The sequence below is a fragment of the Cheilinus undulatus genome, linkage group 16 (assembly GCF_018320785.1).
Source record: "Cheilinus undulatus linkage group 16, ASM1832078v1, whole genome shotgun sequence".
NCBI classification, from domain to species: domain Eukaryota; kingdom Metazoa; phylum Chordata; class Actinopteri; order Labriformes; family Labridae; genus Cheilinus; species Cheilinus undulatus.
Window position 1 is genome coordinate 3,053,180 of NC_054880.1, and position 21,308 is coordinate 3,074,487.

Sequence of the window (21,308 nt, forward strand, 5' to 3'; positions counted from 1 at the left end):
CAGTCTTGTGGCGCATATTTGTCTCACATAGGCCAGTCACCTCATGATATAAGCATTTTAAAAAGCCATGAAATTATCAATTCCTCACTCATTCCTGGCTGTGTCCAAAATCATCCGCACATCCATCTTCCATTTTACCATTTATTCTATAATTTTAGGATTAATACGATTTTAGTTTTAGACACAATTTAGTCTTTGTTAACCTTTATAGTCATTGTTTAGTTTAAAATTATTTGGCTTTTTAGACTAAACAAAAGAAAAAGAAATGTCTTTAGTGTCAAAGTGAACACACATTTCTACAACGTAATGTACATTGAATAATATATGTAAAATACATGATTCTATAAATATAGTCCATCACCTTTGGCTGCAATCACAGTACTGAGTCTGTGGATAGGTCTCAGTCAGGCTTTCACATCTGGACACTGAAATTTTATTCCATTCTTCTTTGCAAAACTGCTTAAGCTCTGCGAGTTCCACGGGGATCCAGCATGAACAGCCCTTTTCAAGTTCAGCTACAAATTCTCGATTGAATTATTCAGCCACTCCAGAACATTCCCCTTGTTGTCGTTAAACCATTTCTGTGTAGCTTTCGCTGTTTTCTTTGGGTCATTGCCTTGTTGGAAAATCAATCTGTAGTCCTCTTGCAGACTGAATAAGTGCCCTTGAGTATTTTCCTATATTTTGCAACACTCATTTATCCCCTACCTCTACAAGCCTTCCAAGGCTGCCGAGAAGCATCCCCACAGCATGATGCTGCCACCACCATGCTTCACAGTGGGGATGGTGTTCTTGTGGTGATGTGCTGTGTGTGGTGTCCGGCAAACATAGCAAACATCCTGTCTGATGACCAAAAAGCACTTTCTCCCACTTGACCATGGAGTCTTCTACATTTATTCTGTCTGAACTAATTTAATCAGACATACTGTAAAGTTTTTTCACTTTTTCCCCAGAGTTAAAAAACATGTCTTAATTTTTTCTGTTAGAATTCTGATTTTGATCTCAGATTTTCGACGTGTATCAGCGTAGTTAAAAGATGAGCATGGGGTGTCTGTAAGAGTGTTTTAAGATTCCCACACCGGAAAACTTTCCATCCTGTTTCTTACGCTGAAGTAAATAGCCCATGCTTCACTCATACGGAACAGTAGGTGGCGGTATACAGATTTTAAGGCATGGCTCCAACCCACATTTAAACCCCAGTAGAAGAAGAAATCAGAGCTCGAAGAAGAATGAAAAGAATGTAGCTGAATTCCTTATGTGTGCTAACGGAGCATTTTGCCACAGGCTACATCGTATTGAAAATCCTACGCCTGTTTTTAAGGATAAACTTACACGAGAGGACTCATTACACACTGTTTGGATGTTTAACCAAAGACCAGCATCCTGTTTGAGGAGATTTGACATGAAGTTAGCATAAGTTAGCTGCTAGATCTGTAGAAGACTGACGGAGCTCTGCCACACAGGCCTGAAGGAGAAAGAGACCAAAGACGGCATTTTTGCTCAGTGATCGGGGATCAGGATTTTGTGAAAATGTTTAAAGTTCACATGATGAGATCTTATGTGAACCACAGGCTCAGTGCGGCTGTTAATGAGGTTTTTGAGCTGTTTGAAAGGACGATAGCAGAGTACGAGCAACAGCTCAGTCGATCCAAAGAAGAAAACGACCGAAAACAGAAACTTCTGGACGCTGTCATGAACCCCGAAGTCCCTTTACCCCGACCAGGTTTGTACACTTAATTATTTAAAGCCAGCATTTTGATCTTTCAAGAAACAAATCTGCATCCTGATGTCTGATGACATGCTGGAAATAACCGAATATGAAAGAATAAAAAACAACTCATTCAGAGAACTGGGATTAAAACGTCACCTTGACTTTTCAGTATATAAACAAGAGCGCTTCAGCCAGAGCCCTTCATAAACTTAATCAACATAGAAGCAGACAGTTTAGTTTGTATCTAACAGTTTAATATCTTTGATTTACTCTCTATATGATCGATCAAACATACTGGTAATACAACACCAAAAATAAGTGCTGAGCGGAAAACCTACTGTAAGGTGGTCAGAAAACCGGGGGAAACTGTCGTTATTCTGTTTCTTTGTTTTTGTTTTTCTATTTTGGTCACAAAAACAGAAAAATTAATAACATTTTTTAAAAAATGGGTCCATTTTTTTTATTCCATTATGTTGTTTTCTTCATTTAATGGAATTCTTTAGAAAAAGGAAGACATGTAGCCATTTGGAAAGGGGAGCTTTTCAAAATAAAAGTCTCCATGTCAAAACAAGAGCCATCCATTGTGTTATACAGTATCATGATAGGCCAAAATGCTCATACAATGTATGATAAATCATTTAAATTGTAAACGCACTGCCAGTTCAATTAATAAATTAATTACCTTTTATTAACTTTCATTCTTAATTCAGGTCCATACATAGCAGGCCTTTTACATCATGCATTTGCTGATATTTATACAATTGTCATACTATTAAACACAATAGATGGCTCTTGATTTGACATGAAGGCTTTTATTTTGAAATGCTCACCTTTCCCAATGGTCACATGACTTCCTTTTCCTCAAGAATTCCATTAAATGAAGAAACCAAAATAATGGAATTGGAAAAAAAAAAAAAACTTGGGACCCCGTCTTTTAAAATGTTGTTATTTGTTTTTCCGTTTTTGTGATTAAAAATGAATAAACAGAAGAACGGCTTGTTTCCCCTTCTTTCCATTTCCGGTCAAGAAGAAGGGAAAATGGCTCCTTTTTTGTTGTTGTTGTTGTTTGTTTCTTTCTTTCTTTGTTTTTTCCATTTTTGGTCAAATGACAAAAAAAAAAGGAATAATGAGAGTTTCTCCCATTTTTTTCAGTCTGGTTTCAACCAGGAAATGAATCTGCCAGAAAGTACACTGACCTGAGGGAATGATGCATGTTGTTGCTAGGCAGCAGATGTGTTATAAGAGGTGTGAAGCATAGCAAGAAGAGCTGTAGGATCATGGAAAGAGATTACATAGTGCACAACACTGGATTTTTGCAGATGCCAAACATGCAGATATTTACATTTCTAACCCGTAAGTCCATAAGGACTCACCCTTTCACTGCAAAGAACACTGTAATTAGAACTGAGTTATTCCTCCTCACAATGTCATTGTTTATAAACATAAAACAAGAACATTTAAGTCCTTTGGGTGGGGCTTTGTCTTGTTTGGCATAGTACTAATTATTACTACACTTCATTCAAAATAATAGCCAGGAAATATAACTAAGATCTTTATAAAATGCCAGTCGGACTTTTAAAAACGTGGTTGGGTGATGTAACCTTGAAGAATCGATTAATTGACCAGATTTTATGTCTGTCATCGGACATGTCCATCTTGCAAAGTTTCAACCTGAAAAACTTTTCAGAAAATGACCAGAGCACTCTGCTTATTTGTGGAAAAAGCTGTAGATGTGGATTACATGAAGTAACTGTAAGCAGGTTAACCATGCACTCAGACCTGCCCTCTTTGAAAAGTGTCTCACAAACTATTGGTTATGAATTGGCACCATACACATAAAGATTGATTGATTGAGTGGTGAACAGTTAAGAAATGATCATGAAAAAAGAGCAAAAAACTGTCCTGAAATCTTCTATTGGTGGAAAAAATGTGCTCTTCCCCTGACTGGCTTCAGCAAGAACTGGATTTACTAAGTGGCTCCATTGATAGTGAAGCATTGTGTATGTCCATGACAATGGCTGCCAGCTGAGCTTATCTTCTCACACCTACTAATACATATTTTCTTCTGCTTTGATTGGCCTGTAATAGATATGACACTAAGAATGTTCTTTTTCTTGAACGTTTCTACACTTTACACACACCATCTATGGGTGTTTCCCAGATGGGCATGAAATATGTCCCATCTTTGGATGTGTGTAAGAGGCAATCTGGCACGTCAGGTTAGGGGAAATGCCCCTGTTATTATTTCAGGGGTGGGGAAATTAAATTGAGTAGGGCTAACATAATTTTTTTGTTATTTATTCATGGTTTATTCAACATACATTCATGTTTGAAAAACATGCAGACTTTGGTAATATTACATTTCAAAACAGACACAGTCACTTCCCTTGAGTAGTTTAGACACTTGTTCTATAAAAACACCATGTAAAGCAAGCGAGGGCAGCTTAGCTGATAGCATCCAATGGCCTTAAGACAGATGCATGTGCATGGAGAGTGTGACCATAGTCTACAACCAGCAGAATTGTAGCGTGGAAAATCATTTTTCTTTTTGTCATTGTGAGATAGGATTTGTCTCTGTAGAGAAACCCAAGTTGAAGCCTAATTTTTCTCCCCAAACATGAAAAGTGAGACTTAAAAGATATAATAATCCAGATCTAACCAGATACATAGGTATTTAAACTGTTTGACCCATTCAATGTCTACATGACCTTTTATTTAGGGGAAAAAAATGTTTTAGTTTGATGAGTGACCCTGTTTACTGGCGACTGTAGGCCAAATATATCTGATGATGCTGTTTCTACAATCATTGATTTCATATGTTAACGCCAAGGATTTTAAAAGGTGTTTTTGTTCCACTAGTGTCCTCAGACGTCCAGCAGGTGGTGGTGAGAGAAGAGGAAGTTCTCCTTGAGCAGCAGGAGAGGATTTCCAGTCTGAGCCAGGAGGAGCCACCAGAACCCGCACACATTAAAGTGGAACAGGACGACCCGTGGAGCAGTCAGGAGCGAGAGCAGCTGCAAAGACCTCAGGAGGCTGATATCAGTGTGTTCCCATCCTATTATCCTGTGATGAGGGATGGGAATGATGGAGAGAGACCTCAGTCCTCACAGTTTTGTCAAACACAAAATGAACCGAGCAGATACACTGAGCATTTTAAAACAGAAGTCACTGAGGAGGACTGTAGGGGGTCAGAAGCAGACTTTAATCCAGACAGATATTTGCAGCCAATCACTCCTGATGAGACTTCAAACCTTTCTATTTCTGATGCTGATGACAGCTTTGACTGGGAGGAGGGTGACGAAACTCAACAACAACAGCAGGAACACAAAGGAGTCAATACAGAGGAGAAACCATTTAAATGCATAAATTGTGACAAATGTTACCAAACTAGGAGAAGTTTAAAAATCCACATGCAACGGCATTCAGTAGAAAAACCTTTCAGCTGCTCGGTTTGTCAGAAAAGTTTCCTCTGGAAAGCAGAGATGGAGATGCACATGAGAGTTCACACAGGAGAAAAACCCTTCTGTTGTTCTTTTTGTGGTAAAAGATTTGCAGTACAAGGGAACCTGAGGCAACACTTGACTGTCCACACAGGGGAGAAACCATTTGGTTGCAATGTTTGTGACCGAAAATTCAGTAAGCTGGTGTATGTGAAAAACCACAAGTGTAAAGCATTAATAAATAAATAAAGCCTTAAAGTACCTGACAGACCTGACCTTTAAAGTACACCGGCACCATGTAACATGCTGTTTAAAACTGTGATTTTAAAGTGTAATAACTTTACTTTTTCTAGTATTTGTAGTGAACCGGTGGTCCCTATGTTTCACAATTCTCCACTCATGTATTTGTATTCAATTAAACTGTTGATTGATTTATAGTTACCCTATGATGGCTTTAGTTTTTATGCCTGTCCATACTCAGATGCCTCATTTGACAATATAGAAGCCTAGGTTCCTAAAATCATTCTAAAAGTTGGCTCATGTGACTTTAATCATGTGGATCAGGATTAGGTTGATCTGTGTAACTGTTCTGTGATTTACATCTGTACTTTGTTAATCATGCTACTTCCTGTCTTTGCCAGGACTCTGGTAAATGTGATTCATTATCTCAATGAGGTTTACCTGTTTAAATATATTTTATACACAATCTGTTTTTATTTATTCTGTGATTAGTTTGTAGCTTTAATGCGATATTTGTGCCATAATATTAAACAGTCTGTCAACTTTTTGCCCTGTCTGGATTTTTTATGCACTTGGACAGCAGTGTTGTGTGCCTTTGTCTGAAAATTTAAGACTTTGTTTGTCAAGGGAGGAGCTTTTCTCCCTAATTATTAGAATTCAATGACTGAAAACAAAACATGGATTTTCTGTTGTGAGGTGCTGTTTTGAATGAACAGAGCAGTGTAAATTTTGTTGGCCAAAACTATGACTAAAAATGTTAGTCCACAACCTTTTTCCATAAGAAAGATGAGACTGACAAGCTAAAAATAGATCCTTGATGACTAAACTCTGACTAAAAGTACATTATGTTTGTGGTTTACAACCTTGTGTTCAGGACCCCCTTGGGGGTTGCAAGACTCTGGGAGGGGGTCTCCAGATGCTCGACAAAAACTAATAATATCTTTTAAATTATACTTGTTGTCGCTGTACACAGATGTTGCCCTTTCAACCCTTTTCATATTTTTTTCTCACCAATTTTAACACATTTTTGCCATTTAACAATTATTTTTGGCAATTTTAACCCTCTCCAGCCCTTTTTTCTGCATGTTCTTGCCACTTCTTAACTAATTTTTGCCCCTTAAGTCCAGTGCTGCCTCTGTTGGCCCATTATTACAACTATTAACCCATTTTTACAATTTTTTACAACCAGTTTTCCCCATTTTTAACCACATTTCACTATTTTGTATGTACATTTTTGCTAGTTTGACCAATTTCTGCCAATATCCCTATATTTTTCCTTGTCAGTTAATCCTAATTGACCATTTTATCTAAACTTTTCATCCCATTTCAACAAGTTTTCCAACCATTTTTGCCAGTTCAAAGCCATTTCAGCCACTTTTTAACTCCCCTTTTAAACTATTTATGCCATTTTTGCCACTTTAACCCATTGTTGCCATTTTTTTCCCTTTTTTATCTAATTCTTTGCCACTTTAGCCTATTTCTGCTACCTTTAAAATCCAATTTCACCACCTTTTCAACCTTTTCTTTGCCATTTTTACCCATTTCAGCTATTTTAACCCATTTTATTTATTTTCTAACAAAAGAGATTTCGATTTTTAAGAAGACTATTTACTACAGAAATGATTAAAAAGTATATCAGTTTCTTTTAAACTAAGAGTGGTTATTTTTCAGGTTAAATATAAAATATGTATATACAGTAGCTTAACTTTACAGTGGACCATGATTTTGCTGACTCTCTGGGTCTCCCAGTATGGCTTGGTCTCCCAGTTATCCCCCCATATGGGCAGCCTTATTCTTCATTGTGCATTGCTGTGTTCAACCATCTTCAGGTACAGTGGGGGTCCCTGGTTTCTGGCACCTTCATTTTGGGGGTAGTGGACTGAAAAGGTTGAGAATCCCTGGTCTAGGAGACTAAAACAGGGCAAAATTTTAATTAAGTTTTCATCTGTCATTTAAATCCATATTTCTCTGCTATGGGTTAATTTGTCCAAACACATGGTATCTGAAGTTCTTCTGCCTCTCAGCTGTAGAATGCAGGATCCCATGATTGGGATACTGCGTAGAACACATATGATTTAGCACCAGATTCAGGCAAAGAGAACAGATGCCTTCAGTGAAAGTAAAGACTAAAATGTAAGGACTTTTCATTGAGGACAACTGGACTTTCTGTCGACTAAAACTACAAAGAGTTGAAATGACAAAATTTGACCAGAACTAAAGAATATTCTAATCTCAAGACTAAGAAAAAAATTAAAAATTGCTGGCATAATAAACATCAGAACAGAGTCCTCAATTCAAAACAAGTAGTAGGAAGCAGAAAAGAGGCAGGCTGTGGAGGTGGGCGGCACTGAGCAGTGCTGTACTCCCTGGAAATGCCTAGTAGTGATTTTTACAGGGGTGATGCTGTGTTACATTTACCTTGGAAATCAGATGTCCAAGTCAGGGATGACATCACACCTGAGTTGAACGTGTTCCATTTGCTATGAGTTGGTCACTTGTGGTAATGAAGCTGCCATGAGCTTCAGTCAGAATTCTGAGTTTAGGGTGCCTTTGTGATGATGTATTTACCTGGGAATTCAGAATTTAAGAGTTCTTGTTTACAGATTAATAGAAGACACCATAAATTTGGGTGATTTATCTTGCAACACATGGGAGCCATCATGTTGGGACACATCCAATAACTGCATACATTAAGAATTCATCTGGCTTTAAAAACTTTCAGAATTTTTGTGCTAATGTAGAACTTCAACTTAAAATATATAAAACATAGGATATAGTCATTTTAAAAAATAATCTAGATATTTCAGTACAAACATTCTAATAATTGTATCCTCTACTGCACTGATCATCAACTGGTGGCCCGAGGGCCAAATCAGGCCCCCCAAAGCTTCCTATCCGGCCCCCAGAAGATCTTTAAATTCAGAAAAAGAGTTAAAAGCAGATGTTGTGGTATCTTTTGTCTTTAAATGTCTGCAGCTGTTAAATCAACCCAAAAAAAATAAAAAATAAAAAAATAAATTAAAATAGTTTTAGAATGACTTAACATCTGATCTGTTTTTACAGAAATTCACTTGTCAAGCACTTTTAGTAAATATTAAAAAAGTATTAAAACTGGCAAAAATGGTCAGATTAAATGGTGAAAAGGGGTAAGAGAGTGTCAAAAATGGGTGATAAGTGTCAAATGGGTTCTGGAGTGGCACAAAGGGACAAAAACTTGTAGGGAAAGTGGTGAAAAGAGGTTAATATGAGGCAAAAATTAGTAAAAGGGGAAAAGAGGGGCAGAAAGTATATCAGAAACTGGTTAAAAGTGTCAGAATGAATAAAGGAGTGGTACAAAAGGGATAAGACTGCAAGGAAAGGTGGTTAAAATGGGTAAAGAATAGCAAAAAATTAGATTAAAGAAGCAAAAAGGGGCAAAAAGTATCAAAAATGGGTTAAAAGTGGCAAAATGGTGCAAAAGTAGCCAATGGAAGAGTCGTGAGACGGCAGGAAAGTGGGTTTAAGAGTGATAAAATAGCAAAAAGTGGCAAAATGGTTTAAGAGTGTCACAAAATGTTATAGAATTGGCAGAATGAAGCAGTGAAGGGGTGAATGTGTCAAACATGAGTTCATATTGGTGCCAAATCACAGCTGGGGAGGGTCCATCTGTGAGGATTTTCAGGGGCCCAGCATGACTGTCTCCTTGTGGTCTACCGCATTCTAGATATTAGGGATAGATCTTACTGGTAATTTATAAAATTGTCCTGCGTATTGAAAGAAAATACATATACTGATAAAATATGATGTTAATCCGACAAAAATACTGATTTAATTCTTTATTTGAAAGTCCGGCCCCTCAAGACTGAGAGACTAAAATCTGGCCCTTGTGTAAATGTACTTCTACCGTCTAATCGCCGGCTTCATACTCCAGTCCAGTAGGTGGCGGTAGTGTACCTCTGAGCTCGTTTCCAAACGCCTCTAACCAACGAAGAATAAGATGCGGCGCCTTGCGATGCTAGCATGCCTGTATCCTACCTATTAAATATTTACAGTCAAGGTTATCAATGATTGTTTGAATTATGTTATGGGTGTAATTTCGTATTTATATCCTGGTTTTACATCCCGTTTGGTATGATCGGCCACTTCCTTCGACTGGATCCTGGAGGAATGCGAAGCTGAGCCAATACTTTAGCGCTTATTGGAGTGGCCAGGAACGTTTAAACGGACTGTGACTGAAAGAAAAGTTTCTGAGAGGTCTAGTAAAGATGTCTAAAGTCCAAATGCTGAGGTCTTTAGTGAACCAGAGACTGACTGCAGCTGCTGAAGAGATATTTGAGTTGTTTGAAAGAACAATAGCAGAGTACGAGGAGCAACTTAGTCGGTCTATAGAGGAAAAAAACCGACAGCAAAAACTACTGGATGTTGTTTTAAACCCGGAAGTCCTGTTATACAGATCAGGTTTGTTCACTTCATTTTCTATTAACCATCATTAAAAACTTTTACCAAACAAACACCCCCTGCCTGCTGTTATAATGTTTTAAAAGCAGTTCGATCAGACTAAGCAGGGTGCAAAATCTCTAGGACTTTTCATGACAGGTCTCACTCAGATACTCTATTGATCCAGAGGGAAATTTGAGGCTGTTTCTATTAGTGTGATATCCTGGAATTACTCTTACATGATTAGTCAAATACACATAACTTCTCGTACATCTCTAGAATAATTCTTGAGTGTTATCAAAGGAAACAAATATGTAGTAAGATACACTGGTGCCATGTGTGAAAAATATCGAGTATCGAGTAGTAAAGAGTATTTTTGGGAAAGCTTGTACGAAACTGACAGCACTGCTCTAAAAAGAAGAGCTAAAGTCTTACTTAAATATGGTTTAATATGTAAAAGGCAGTTCAAGGTTGAAAGTGCCAATTTAAAGTTAACTCTTCTTAAGGGATAAACTTTCAGTGAGGAAACCCCCAAACCAAGTTATGCAAAAATGTGCTTAATTTGGCAAAATTAATATTGCATGATCACAAAATAAACAATTTAGCCCTAGCTCTATCAGCATGAGAAATGACACAGAGCAACACAGTAGAAGCAGGAAAACAGGAAGGGATGCTGTAGCTCAATGTGTGACGATGGCTCACAGGATCATTGTTGATTGGCTTGTACTTGTGACATCCAGCCAATCAGACTGTTTTGTAAACAGAACATTTGGTAAGACTGTGAAGTTAAAATAAAGCAAAGGGGAACACTTTACAGTGGAACCAACGTAACACACTTTTTAATAAATCAACTTTAACAATTATCAGTCAACATCGGCCAAAATTATCAGTCAGGCCCATAATCAGTTGAACCCTTCTGAGCAGTGAGCCACTCCCCTCCATGCTAGCTCTTACAACCCCACTATTCCAACGTGAAGACATTCTTTATCTTACCAACAACTACCACATGGCCATCACAGCCCAAACAGTATATCCACCTTCAACAGACCCAGGCTTCGTACATGCAAGCTCCAGGTAGTGACAATTCTGATACTACCTGCCCTAGCCCATAGCCATCACATGACAACACATGACAACTACCCCTGGTACCATCATGAAAAAGGCTACAGCCCTCTGCAACCCTGGCAGGACAAACAGTGTAAATAATAAGTAGAGTTTTTGAAGCTTGCAAAATTGTGGCATGAAAGTGGTACTACACTCTGGGTTGTGATATCCTGAATATCAGCACTGCTGTGATTATGTATGACTAGTTGCTGCAAAAACTTTTTTTTTTTTATAACTGGTTTTATAAGTCTTTGCTACTCCCTCTTTTAGTGTTTCATTACAGACATACCTAATACAAAATTCTGACATTTGGAGAGTTTTCAAAATGTTTTGTGTTTTATTTCTTTCCAGATGTCCAGCAGCTGGTGTTGAGAAAAGCAGAGGTTCTCCCTAAACAGCAGAAGAGGAGCTCCAGTCTGAACCAGGAGGAGCTACAAGAACCAACACACATTAAAGAGGAGCAGGAAGAATTCTGGATTAGTCAGAGGAGAGCAGAGGAGGAGGCAGATATAAACGGGTTCACATTCAATCATGTCCCTTTGAAGAGTGAGGAAGAGGATGGAGAGAAACCTCAGTCTTCACAACTTCATGAAAACCAAAGTGAAGAGAACAGAGACACAGAGCATTTGAAAATAGAAACTGATAAAGTGGGCTGTGGAGGATCAGAAGCAGACAGAGAGTTTAATCCAGACAGACATTTACGAACAGTAACCCCTGACAAGACCTCACATCTTTATGAATGTTATATTGATGATATTGGTGACTGGGAAGAAAGAGATGAACCTCAGGAAGGTTTGAACCCTCTAAAATATAAAGATGTAGCTGTAAATGATATGAAATGGAACACTGGAAATACATCAGTGAGCTCCTCTGAATGTGCTCCAAGCTTTGGCCAAAACAAACAAATGCAGGAGTACGATGAAATACAAACAGGAGAGAAACCGTTCAGTTGCTCAATTTGTGGTAAAAGATACCCGAGTAAAAAACATTTAAATCTACACATACGGCGCCATTCAGCGGAAAAACCTTTCAGCTGCTCATTTTGTAAGAAGAGCTTTCTCTGGAGAAAGGAAATGGTTGCACATGTTAGGATCCACACGGGAGAGAGACCGTTTAGTTGCTCAGTTTGTGGTAAAAGTTTCACAGGAAGTGGAAATTTGAGTAAACACTCTGTTGTCCACACAGGAAAGAAGCAATTCAGTTGTTCAATTTGTGGTAAAACATTTGCTCATCATGGAAATCTGAAGAAACACTCCATTGTCCATACAGGAGAGAAACTCTTCAATTGCTCAGTTTGTGGTAAAAGATTTGCACAAAGTGGAGATTTAAAAAGACACTTTTTAATCCACACAGGGGAGAAACCATTTGGTTGCAGTATTTGTGATAGAAGATTCACCCGGCAATCGCATGTAAAACAACACAAGTGTTCTGGTGTGAGCAGTGGGAATCTAAAGTAAATTGTGCTTTTGGGTTCCAACTATTTTAATAATTTCTCCACAGATTAATTGCTTTTTTGTATTTGATGAATCTCATTTTTAAATAAGAGACATTTGTATTTCCATTTCTTTATTCAGAGGGAACAGGCTGTTGACAGGCTGCCTCTGAGCAGTTAAAATAATATGAAATGATAGGGAATTATTCAAAGAAATTTAAATGTTGACAGGCTTTGCCACAGGAATAGCTTTTTAGACCAAGACATGGGCAAACACAAAAAAGAATTACATGCTATACATGTATAAACAAATTTGCCTTAGGCGACCTCAGTCCTCCTGACACATACTTAAAGATCATACTGATGATAATGATAATGTAAGATTTCTGGCCTACTCTTTTCAACAATCAACCCGTTTTTATCCATCTTTAAATATGGAAGACATGGTCCTAAATATGATTAATATTATGATACCAATCAGACATTTGTCACTCACTAATTGGTTGGCCATCAGCTTATGAAAGTTTGTTGGTGTGTCAGCTCATCATCTGGCAAACAAACACTTACATGAGCCCTGCAAGCACACATTTCTCCTCTCTCCTGCTTGTATTTTGACAGACTAGAAGGTATACAATGGAGGAAATACCCTGGACTTAGAATATCTGAAATCTGCCCACTACTGTTATTAATCCTGTCTCATCTTGTACCTGAAAACAAAACTGAATTTCTGTAGTTTTTATGATCAAAGATCTGTTTTTAGCTCACCAACATGTTGTCTTTTTCATGGAAAAATGGTTATTAATGAACAATACTTCTCATCATTTTCTTTAACAGTTCTGTTTTTACCATCATAGCAATACATTGCTGTAATATTTATTTATACAGCGCACTTGAGCACCGCTTGAGGTGACCCATTGGTATCCAACACTCCTGTCAGCTGTCTGTGAATGCATACAGCTCTGTGCTGTAGGGAGGTGTGTCATAATAATAGCACAACACAACGAATTGATAAATTATTTGGTAACACCATTAATAATCTATTTTTAAATCAATTTTATAAAATCACTGGTGAAGCACAACTGTGCTTTTCAAGTTCGACTTTTATGATTTTATTAGAAAAGGAAAGTTCATTTGGAAACTGATAGCGAGGTTGGAGAATGACATGAAGGAAAGCATGGGCTGGATTTAAACTTTGGCTGACCACTGTACAAGCAGTTCTTGTACATAAAGCGCACCGACACGACCACTAGGCTAACACCAAACCTATTGTGGTTTTCATTTCATCCATCCTGCTGAGAGGTGGCCCCTTAAATTGTGTTTTTATTTGTGCATTTGTCATTTCCACCAGTTGAAAGGAATGCTTTTCCTTGGCATCATTATTTTGCTAAATGGTAAATGATGCTCATGGTCGATTAATATTGGGTCTCTGTAAATAATACAACAAAGAATACAGTGTAGCTCTGCTCTTTTTGTAAAGCATCTTGAGATGAAATTTGTTTTGAAAATTTGCTGTACAAATAAAGGTGGACTATTTAGGTATCACAGTTCATATTCAAATTTAAAAAGTGTTTTTAAACACCCTAAACATATTTTATGTCTTCTGTACAGAACACACAGCACAATTATGTTGCTACATTTTGAAATAAATGTTACATGGTTATCTTTCTAGTAATATGATTTTTTTTTTTAAAAACTTGAGTTGATAAAATTGAGCCTTACCTTAACCCTTTCTGAACTGGATTGATTCAATTCAACCTTTATTGTCATTGCACAAAAAGTACAGTGGGATTTTTCCATGCATCCTGAATAGATAAAAATAAGTAGAATTAGTAGGATATCCACTGCTGCATACACACGTTCATCTCCACACCCACGTTAAATAACATGCACAGAATAAAAATAAGATAAAAGATTTAAAAATGAAATAAGATTGCACCTTGCATTATTAATATTGCACAGTGTCCACAGTTAATGCCAGCATCATGTCATATTGCACATACTTGGATCAAGTCATTGATGTTGAACAAGAGAAAGTCACATGTTTCAGAGAGTTCAGTTCAGTGATGGCTCTCGGTACAAAGCTGTTCTTTAGTCTGGAGGTTCAGGCCTGTAAAAGTCTGTAGTGCTGAATTAAGACAGAGTTGAGACCAAGGTTATTATAGTTAACTAAAACTAAAATGTGAAAATAATTTTAGTTAACTGAAACTGAATATAAACTAAGCTTAAAAAAAACAGAAAATAACTAAAACTGTATAGTGCACTTACAAAACTAACTACAATAAAATAAAAGTAGAGACAAAATATCCTTAGTTTTAGTCTTTGATACAACCATGCTGACTGGCACATACACCCAAGTCTGGGGAGTGTAACATGGCCTAATTTGATTGGTTAAGACTTCCTACAGGGGTAGCTATATGTCTGGAGTTGTATTTAAACATCAACTTTAAATCAATAAAGTGATAAGAAAAGATAAGCCTGTTTGAATATGTTTTTAAAAATGTATGATGTTCCCTCAGCCCTGACATCTATCCAAAAAAAACTAAAACTAACACTAAACCTAATAAAAACTGAACAAAAACGAAGCATTTTTGCAAAATATAAACTAAACTAAACTATCAAACCGGTGGTAAAAACTAATTGAAACTAAACTGAAAGTGAAAACGAAATAAAAATAATAAAAATAATGAAAAATTCAAAACCATTATAACATTGGTTGAGACATGTTGATGCTTTGCATTTTTGTTTGTTCTTTTTTTGTCTAATAACAACCGACCCCCACCCCATCATAGTAGACGGTGATACTGAGCTATAAAGCTGTATGGGCCATCTGCAGTTAAAGGCTTGAAGAAGACGAACCGGAAGTAGTTGTTCTTCGTTATGCAAACACGCTAACTTTTCCGCTAATTCAACATAGAGAGTGAACCAATGAGCACTCTAGTTAACATTGACTTGTTTACGTGAATTAAAGACGTTCGGAACGATGTGATAGTCTCTGCGTTTCTAACAGTGTTGAACTGGTTAAGGTTTGTGAATCCAGGCACTATGCAAAGCTAATACAGCTAGCTCTAGCCCTTTGTTAGCTGTTAGCAATCACGTTTAAAGCTCCGTGTCTTACAGATAAGCCACTCGTTGATTTTAAAATGGCTAAAACTCAACTGTTGCGATCTTTAGTGAACCAGAGACTGACTGCGGCAGCCGAGGAGATATTTGAGCTGTTTGAAAGAACGATAGCAGAGTACGAGGAGGAACTTAATCGATCTAAAGAGAATCAACACACACGACTGGATGCTGTAATCAACCCTGAAGTGGAGTTAAACAGACCAGGTATGTTAACAGGCAGTGTAAGCTGAATAGGAGCAAGATGAAATGATCTGCCTGCTGTTATAATGTTCACAGTGACTAAGGATTATGATTTTTTTTCACTCAGAGGGCATGCCCCTAAATATGAAGAAAATACATGATATTAAGATGTTACTATGCATTTTCTGAAGCAATATCCAAAACTGGTGCTGCTAATCTAGATAAATAGAAACCAAAGTTCTAGACAGTCAATATGAATGTTTTGTGTGTTTTAAAATCGCTGACAGTTATCAGCTCACACTGTGATAATTGCACAAGTACATTAGCAATGTTCATCCTTAGATGCTTCAGATGTATTTCTGCATTTCAGAAGGTGCTGTTTCCCTACCATGCAGCTATTTTTGGTACTGATGTCAACATTTTTAAGCTTATTGTTTATCGATGACTTCTTATGTCCTCACACGATTACTCTGTTAGAGTTTGGTACTTACTGGATTGGAAATTATCAGTCTCTCATGCCACTCTCTGAACATTAAAAAAATGTGACTAAACAGCTTTATGTCATTAAATCTGTGGAGGATTTTCACCCGATAGTTTATGTCTAAGGAGTTTTAGATTATTTTTCTTTAAGTTTTGGCACTTTATGATAAAATCTGTCATTGAAATAATGGAGATTGGATTGTGTGCAATACATGGTATCCAAAAAACTGATTGAGAATCTTTTTACAAACCCCATGCATACTTGCACAAAACCCTTTTCTTTCAAGTTCCCCTCCCCCACCATTCCACTGCCTTCCAAGCCTCAGACCTCACCCTCTTCTGACCTTCCCCCAGCCTCTTGCTAAGCTCCCTGTTCAGACTTTTCTGTCTTTCTGTTTTCCCCTGTGTTACCTCTGCAGTTCTGGCTGCGCATGATTAACCGGCTAAACAGTTAAAGTCAAATCCCTTCGTAATCATCAGCAGAATAATGAGTCAGTTAGGTTACTTTGACACCAGAGCTGTGTAGTCCGCTTTAAACAGACGCTGGTCCACTTTCTTGGATAGTCCAGTTTATTTGGAGTGGTATGAAAGTTCATTTGAACTCTGCTGACCAAACGAGTGAACTCTGGTCCGTTTGAATAGTGGGGTCTCAGTAACCTTGCAAAGCAGATGGAAACACCTGTTTCTGTGTTTCTCACTGGCGACTCCGTCTTGCAAAGCTCCCGTCTGAACCGTTTGGGCCCGGTTAGAAAGTGACAGGACCAATCAGCATCAAGGGGCAGTATTTTTGGGCGTGGCAGAGCCATGATGTAAGCAAACAGCTACAAGAGGCCGGTGCAATTATGGCGGAAGACATTAACATGGATGCTGCTAAAACACCAGGTTTATCAGAACTTCACAACATTTCTTCGTTAAAAGAAGAACAAAGAACAGCAGTGAATTGTTTTCTTTTCAAATATGACAAAAGTCGTGTACTGACATGTCTACAGTCACCATGGTTCACATTATGCAGTTCTCAATGGAGTTTACTCCTTGGTAGCAGCGACGATGTCACGTGTTTTGTTGCTCTGATTGGCACGTAAAGATGTGACAGACAGAACATTCATCCAGTCACCCTCCAAGTTTTTTTTTTTTTTAAGGCTCTGCCCTTCCCCAAATGCTGTCTATGAGTGGTTTACCAGATGGATGAGTGAAACAAATCCACCAGGCATGCCATAACCCTGTTGGGAAATACATGTAGACACTTTGCTTGGCCTGAGGTGGCAACATGTCTCTCGCTCTCATTTTGCCTCGCCTTGTTCTTTGGTACTGATTCGTTCATCTTGTGCAAACAAAAAACAAACTCTGCAGCTGCGTAAACTCACTGGTACTGCTGCTAGAGCTAAGTGAAGTTAATCGTGAGCTCTGACAACTTCCCAATCAAAGCCCATAGTTGTTTTTCTTCAATGCTTTTATTCTGAACAGCCACATCAGGAAATATGTTATATTCGGGAGCATCTTGACACACCTGAGCAGGAAAGAAATGAAACTTGAAACTACAGGTGCAGTTACAAAGAAGTGAACACAGAGGGACTTATAAATTTATTTTTCCATGATCTTATGTCCAGACTTAAGCTGAGTGTACCACCACAGACTTGTTTAGGGGAGAATGGGGGTTGTGACACCTGAATATGCGTTTAATTGAATTCTCTCTTTTCATTCAGTAATACCATGATAGGAATTATACCATTGCCATAGAGGGAAGGAAAATACTGTGATATAAATTTTAGGCCATATCACCCTTACACATGACCTTTCCTCCCCAGATGTCCAGCAGCTGGTGATGAGAAGAGAAGAGGCTCTTCCTGATCAACAGCAGTGGGGCTACGGTCCAGATTACGCAGAGCCACCACAACCAGCACATATTAAAGAGGAATGGGAGGAACTCTGGACTCGTGAGAATGGCCAGCAGCTTCAAAGGCCACAGGAGGCTGACATCAACATGTTCACCTTCAATCCTGTCCCTGTGAAGAGAGAAGAAGAGGATGGAGAGAAACCTCAGTACGCACAGTCTTGTCAAACTCAAACGGAAGAGAACAGAGGCGTGGGGCATTTGAAAACAGAAGCTAATGGAGAGGACTCTGGAGGATCAGGAGCAAGCAAAGGCTTTAATCCAGACAGTTATATGCAACCAATTACTCCTGACAAGACTTCCCAGTCCTTTGAATCTGAGACTGATGACAGTAGCTGTGCTTGGGAAGAGACCTGGGAACCGCAGTCAGCTTTGGTCCCTCAGAAAAACAAAGATGCATCTATGGGTGAAATGAAATTTAACACTGGAAATACAACCGTAAGCTCCTCTGAATGTGCTCCAAGCTTTGGACAACAAAAACTACCGCAGGAACACAAAGGAGTCCAAACAGTAGAGAAACCTTTTAGTTGCACAGTTTGCGGTAGAAGATACCCTGCATTGAAAAATCTAAAAATCCACATGTTACGTCATTCAGAAGAAAAACCTCATAGCTGTGCATTTTGTAAGAAAAGTTTTCACTCTAGAGCAGATATGGAAACGCACATGAGAGTCCACACAGGGGAGAAACCATTCAGCTGTGAAGTTTGTGGTAAAAGATTTTCTCATCAGGGAAATCTGAGGCAACATGCAAAGGTCCACACTGGAGAGAAACGGTTTAGCTGCAGTATTTGTGATAAAAAGTTCACTTGGCTAATGTCGGTCAAAAGACACATGAGTGTTTGTAAGGGCAGCAGGAATGAGATGCTCTACGATACTCCTCAAATGTTACCTTAGAGTACACCTGTGAACATCAGCATTTGACTTTTTAAAATGTGACTTAGAAATTAAATGACTTGCCTCCTCCACGGATGAACAATATTGGATATTTGCCGATATCCAATAATTTCAAATACACTTTAACTGATACAGATATTTACAGTACTGTATTGTAAAGAACACAACGTTTATCCTGTACTAGAATTTTACTGTTCTCTTTGACAGCCCATGGGGTTGTTGATAAAGTGCATTATCAGGGATTAACAATCCGATTCGAGTGTTTTAAAACCAAGTTACAGTGCTCTTGCTGTACGTGTTATATGCTGTGAGACTGCTGGAAATATAAATGAACAGGGGCAAAATAAGCACAGGAAAGGGGGCTAGTAGTAGGGCTGCTCTATTATGGCAAACTCATTATCATGATTATTTTGTTTGATACTGAAATCAGGATTATAAATCATCATCTTACTTTTACACGACGAAAAACCTCACTAAGATTAAAAATCTCTCTTTCAAGAATTTCCTAGCCAAGACAGGCAGAAGCACAGTTGAGTTTCAAAGTTACAAACAAACATTGAGCATCCACACAAATGAAATGTCAAAAACAATGAATACATTGTAAGACAAGAAATTACAAGAGAAACAGCGAGTATGTGCCGAGATCAACTGCAGTCAAAATGCATCTTTAAAAAAATCTGCAGACGGATTTCTCTGCCTCCAGGTCAACCAACCTTTAAAAGCATCCAATGAGACCAGCTCATGAAGTTTGTAGGGCTTTCTGTAAATCATTCCAAGCAAAAAGAGCAGCAAATTTAAATGCATTTTCCCACTCCAGTTTCGACCCCTGGGTCAGAAGATCCTGAGGCTAAAATAAATGTACATTTGCATCTAACTTAGACTTTAACATTTAATATATTAAAGAACATGCGTAAAAAGTTATTTTTTAAAAAGTATGTAACAATAGTAATGCATTAGTACAGATATATATATGTCTGAATATCCAGAATGGCTTTAAATTCCTGCTAATTACTAAATTCATAAACAGGGTCTTTTTTAGGCAGACACAAACACAAAATTTGATTCTAAAAATAATGGGGAAAAAAATAAAAAAATATATTGACAATTAGATATGAAAACTTGAAGTAATTTCTTTAGATTCTATGTACATTATATGCAAAATGAATTTTTAACAGTAAACAACAGGTCTTGGATAGCTCCAAACACGACTGTATCAACTGGTACTAAAAATATTCATTGTTAACCCATTAAAGCCTGAAAAGATAAATTATAGCCAGAAAACTCTACTTTCTTTGAGCTGAAATGTTTATTTCACTTTCTACTGAAATCCAAAAATCCCAAATTTCCATTATATTTAACATATATTTTTTGTCTCATTTGATACATTAGGTGTTTCTAGTAACTGATAATCCACTTGAGGGCATTTTTATCATTATCAGATTGTATTCAGAAGTTTTTTTTTAGTAATTTAGGATCATATTGATTGGATAGAGATATTACAGAAGTATGTATCAAATATGATCTGATAGGCTTTAAGGGGTTAATGAAGATTATACTTTCAAATTAAAATTAGTTTTCCTAGTTGAAATTCAGCATTGCAGAATGGGTTAATGAAAAGAAGTGCTTCAGTGCAAAGACCAACTTTTGTTCAGACCTGAAACTTCTGTCCCTTAACTACACTTTGATGATTGATGATTAAGAAAAATCTGCTGAAGCAGCTCTGTTGGTTCTGATTAAAACTACAGAAGTCTGTGTACATTTGTAAATTATCTAGTCGTGCACAGCCATTATATCGGCTGTCAACAGAGAAAGGAAACATCATTTTCATGTCTGCCAAGATTGACAATAAACTTTATAAGCTATTATCTACCAAAGTTAAACTTATAAAATTATACACTTCCTTTTTTAAATCATGCATTTTATCTGTTCTTGATGGATCTCCTCGTATGTTAAACTTTAGCTTTAATGTGATTATTTTTAACGATGATACCAAAGGATTGGTTTAGTTTTTTCAGATCTGTCTGTACTTAGCTGCTGTTGGAGTTGTTGATCATGATTTGTTATATTTCTTATTCTTGGCATGTTTGATTTGTGATTGGTTTGTAGGTTTCATGCAGTATTTTTGGTATAACAATAAACACTCAATCGACTGACCAAACATGTCTTTCTATCCTTGTCAAATTTTTATTTATGTTAACTAAGATTCTTGGCCATTTCATTTGTGGCCTTTTTTTTGTTTTTTAGTAAGTGCCAAGAACTAAAGATGTTCTTTTAAGTACATGTTTGTATATAAATATGTATAGAGGTATGCACATGGAGAGAAATTTTAAGTATAAATTATGATTGCCGATTGTCTGGAAATCTTTGAAATCATTTTTGCTTATTTACACAGAAAAAAAG

General features: G+C 37.4%; 4 protein-coding genes and 1 gene segment (V, D, J or C); 4 read left to right on the forward strand and 1 right to left on the reverse strand.

The window, feature by feature from the left end:
• The window catches only part of LOC121523649, an 820,099-nt gene that overhangs the window by 638,888 nt on the left and 159,903 nt on the right, over positions 1–21,308 (forward strand).
• LOC121523651 (immunoglobulin kappa light chain-like) overlaps positions 1–21,308 on the reverse strand; it is an 813,481-nt gene that overhangs the window by 637,132 nt on the left and 155,041 nt on the right. The gene's annotated exons all lie outside the window — the stretch shown is intronic.
• LOC121523638 (zinc finger protein 184-like) lies at positions 1,220–5,938 on the forward strand. The gene is made up of 2 exons (XM_041808579.1): positions 1,220–1,723; positions 4,571–5,938. The coding sequence occupies exons 1-2, from the start codon at positions 1,531–1,533 to the stop codon at positions 5,398–5,400; spliced, it is 1,023 nt and encodes a 340-aa protein (XP_041664513.1). The 5' UTR covers positions 1,220–1,530; the 3' UTR covers positions 5,401–5,938.
• On the forward strand, positions 9,386–13,873 carry LOC121523608 (gastrula zinc finger protein XlCGF57.1-like). The gene is made up of 2 exons (XM_041808546.1): positions 9,386–9,828; positions 11,263–13,873. The coding sequence occupies exons 1-2, from the start codon at positions 9,636–9,638 to the stop codon at positions 12,366–12,368; spliced, it is 1,299 nt and encodes a 432-aa protein (XP_041664480.1). The 5' UTR covers positions 9,386–9,635; the 3' UTR covers positions 12,369–13,873.
• On the forward strand, positions 15,230–20,240 carry LOC121523627 (zinc finger protein 135-like). 2 transcript variants are annotated; one of them, XM_041808567.1, is made up of 3 exons: positions 15,234–15,366; positions 15,515–15,667; positions 17,929–20,240. In XM_041808567.1, the coding sequence occupies exon 3, from the start codon at positions 17,946–17,948 to the stop codon at positions 18,906–18,908; it is 963 nt and encodes a 320-aa protein (XP_041664501.1). In that variant the 5' UTR covers positions 15,234–15,366; positions 15,515–15,667; positions 17,929–17,945; the 3' UTR covers positions 18,909–20,240. The 2 variants fall into 2 exon arrangements, with proteins under 2 accessions (XP_041664500.1, XP_041664501.1); XM_041808566.1 differs by having other exon boundaries at positions 15,230–15,667.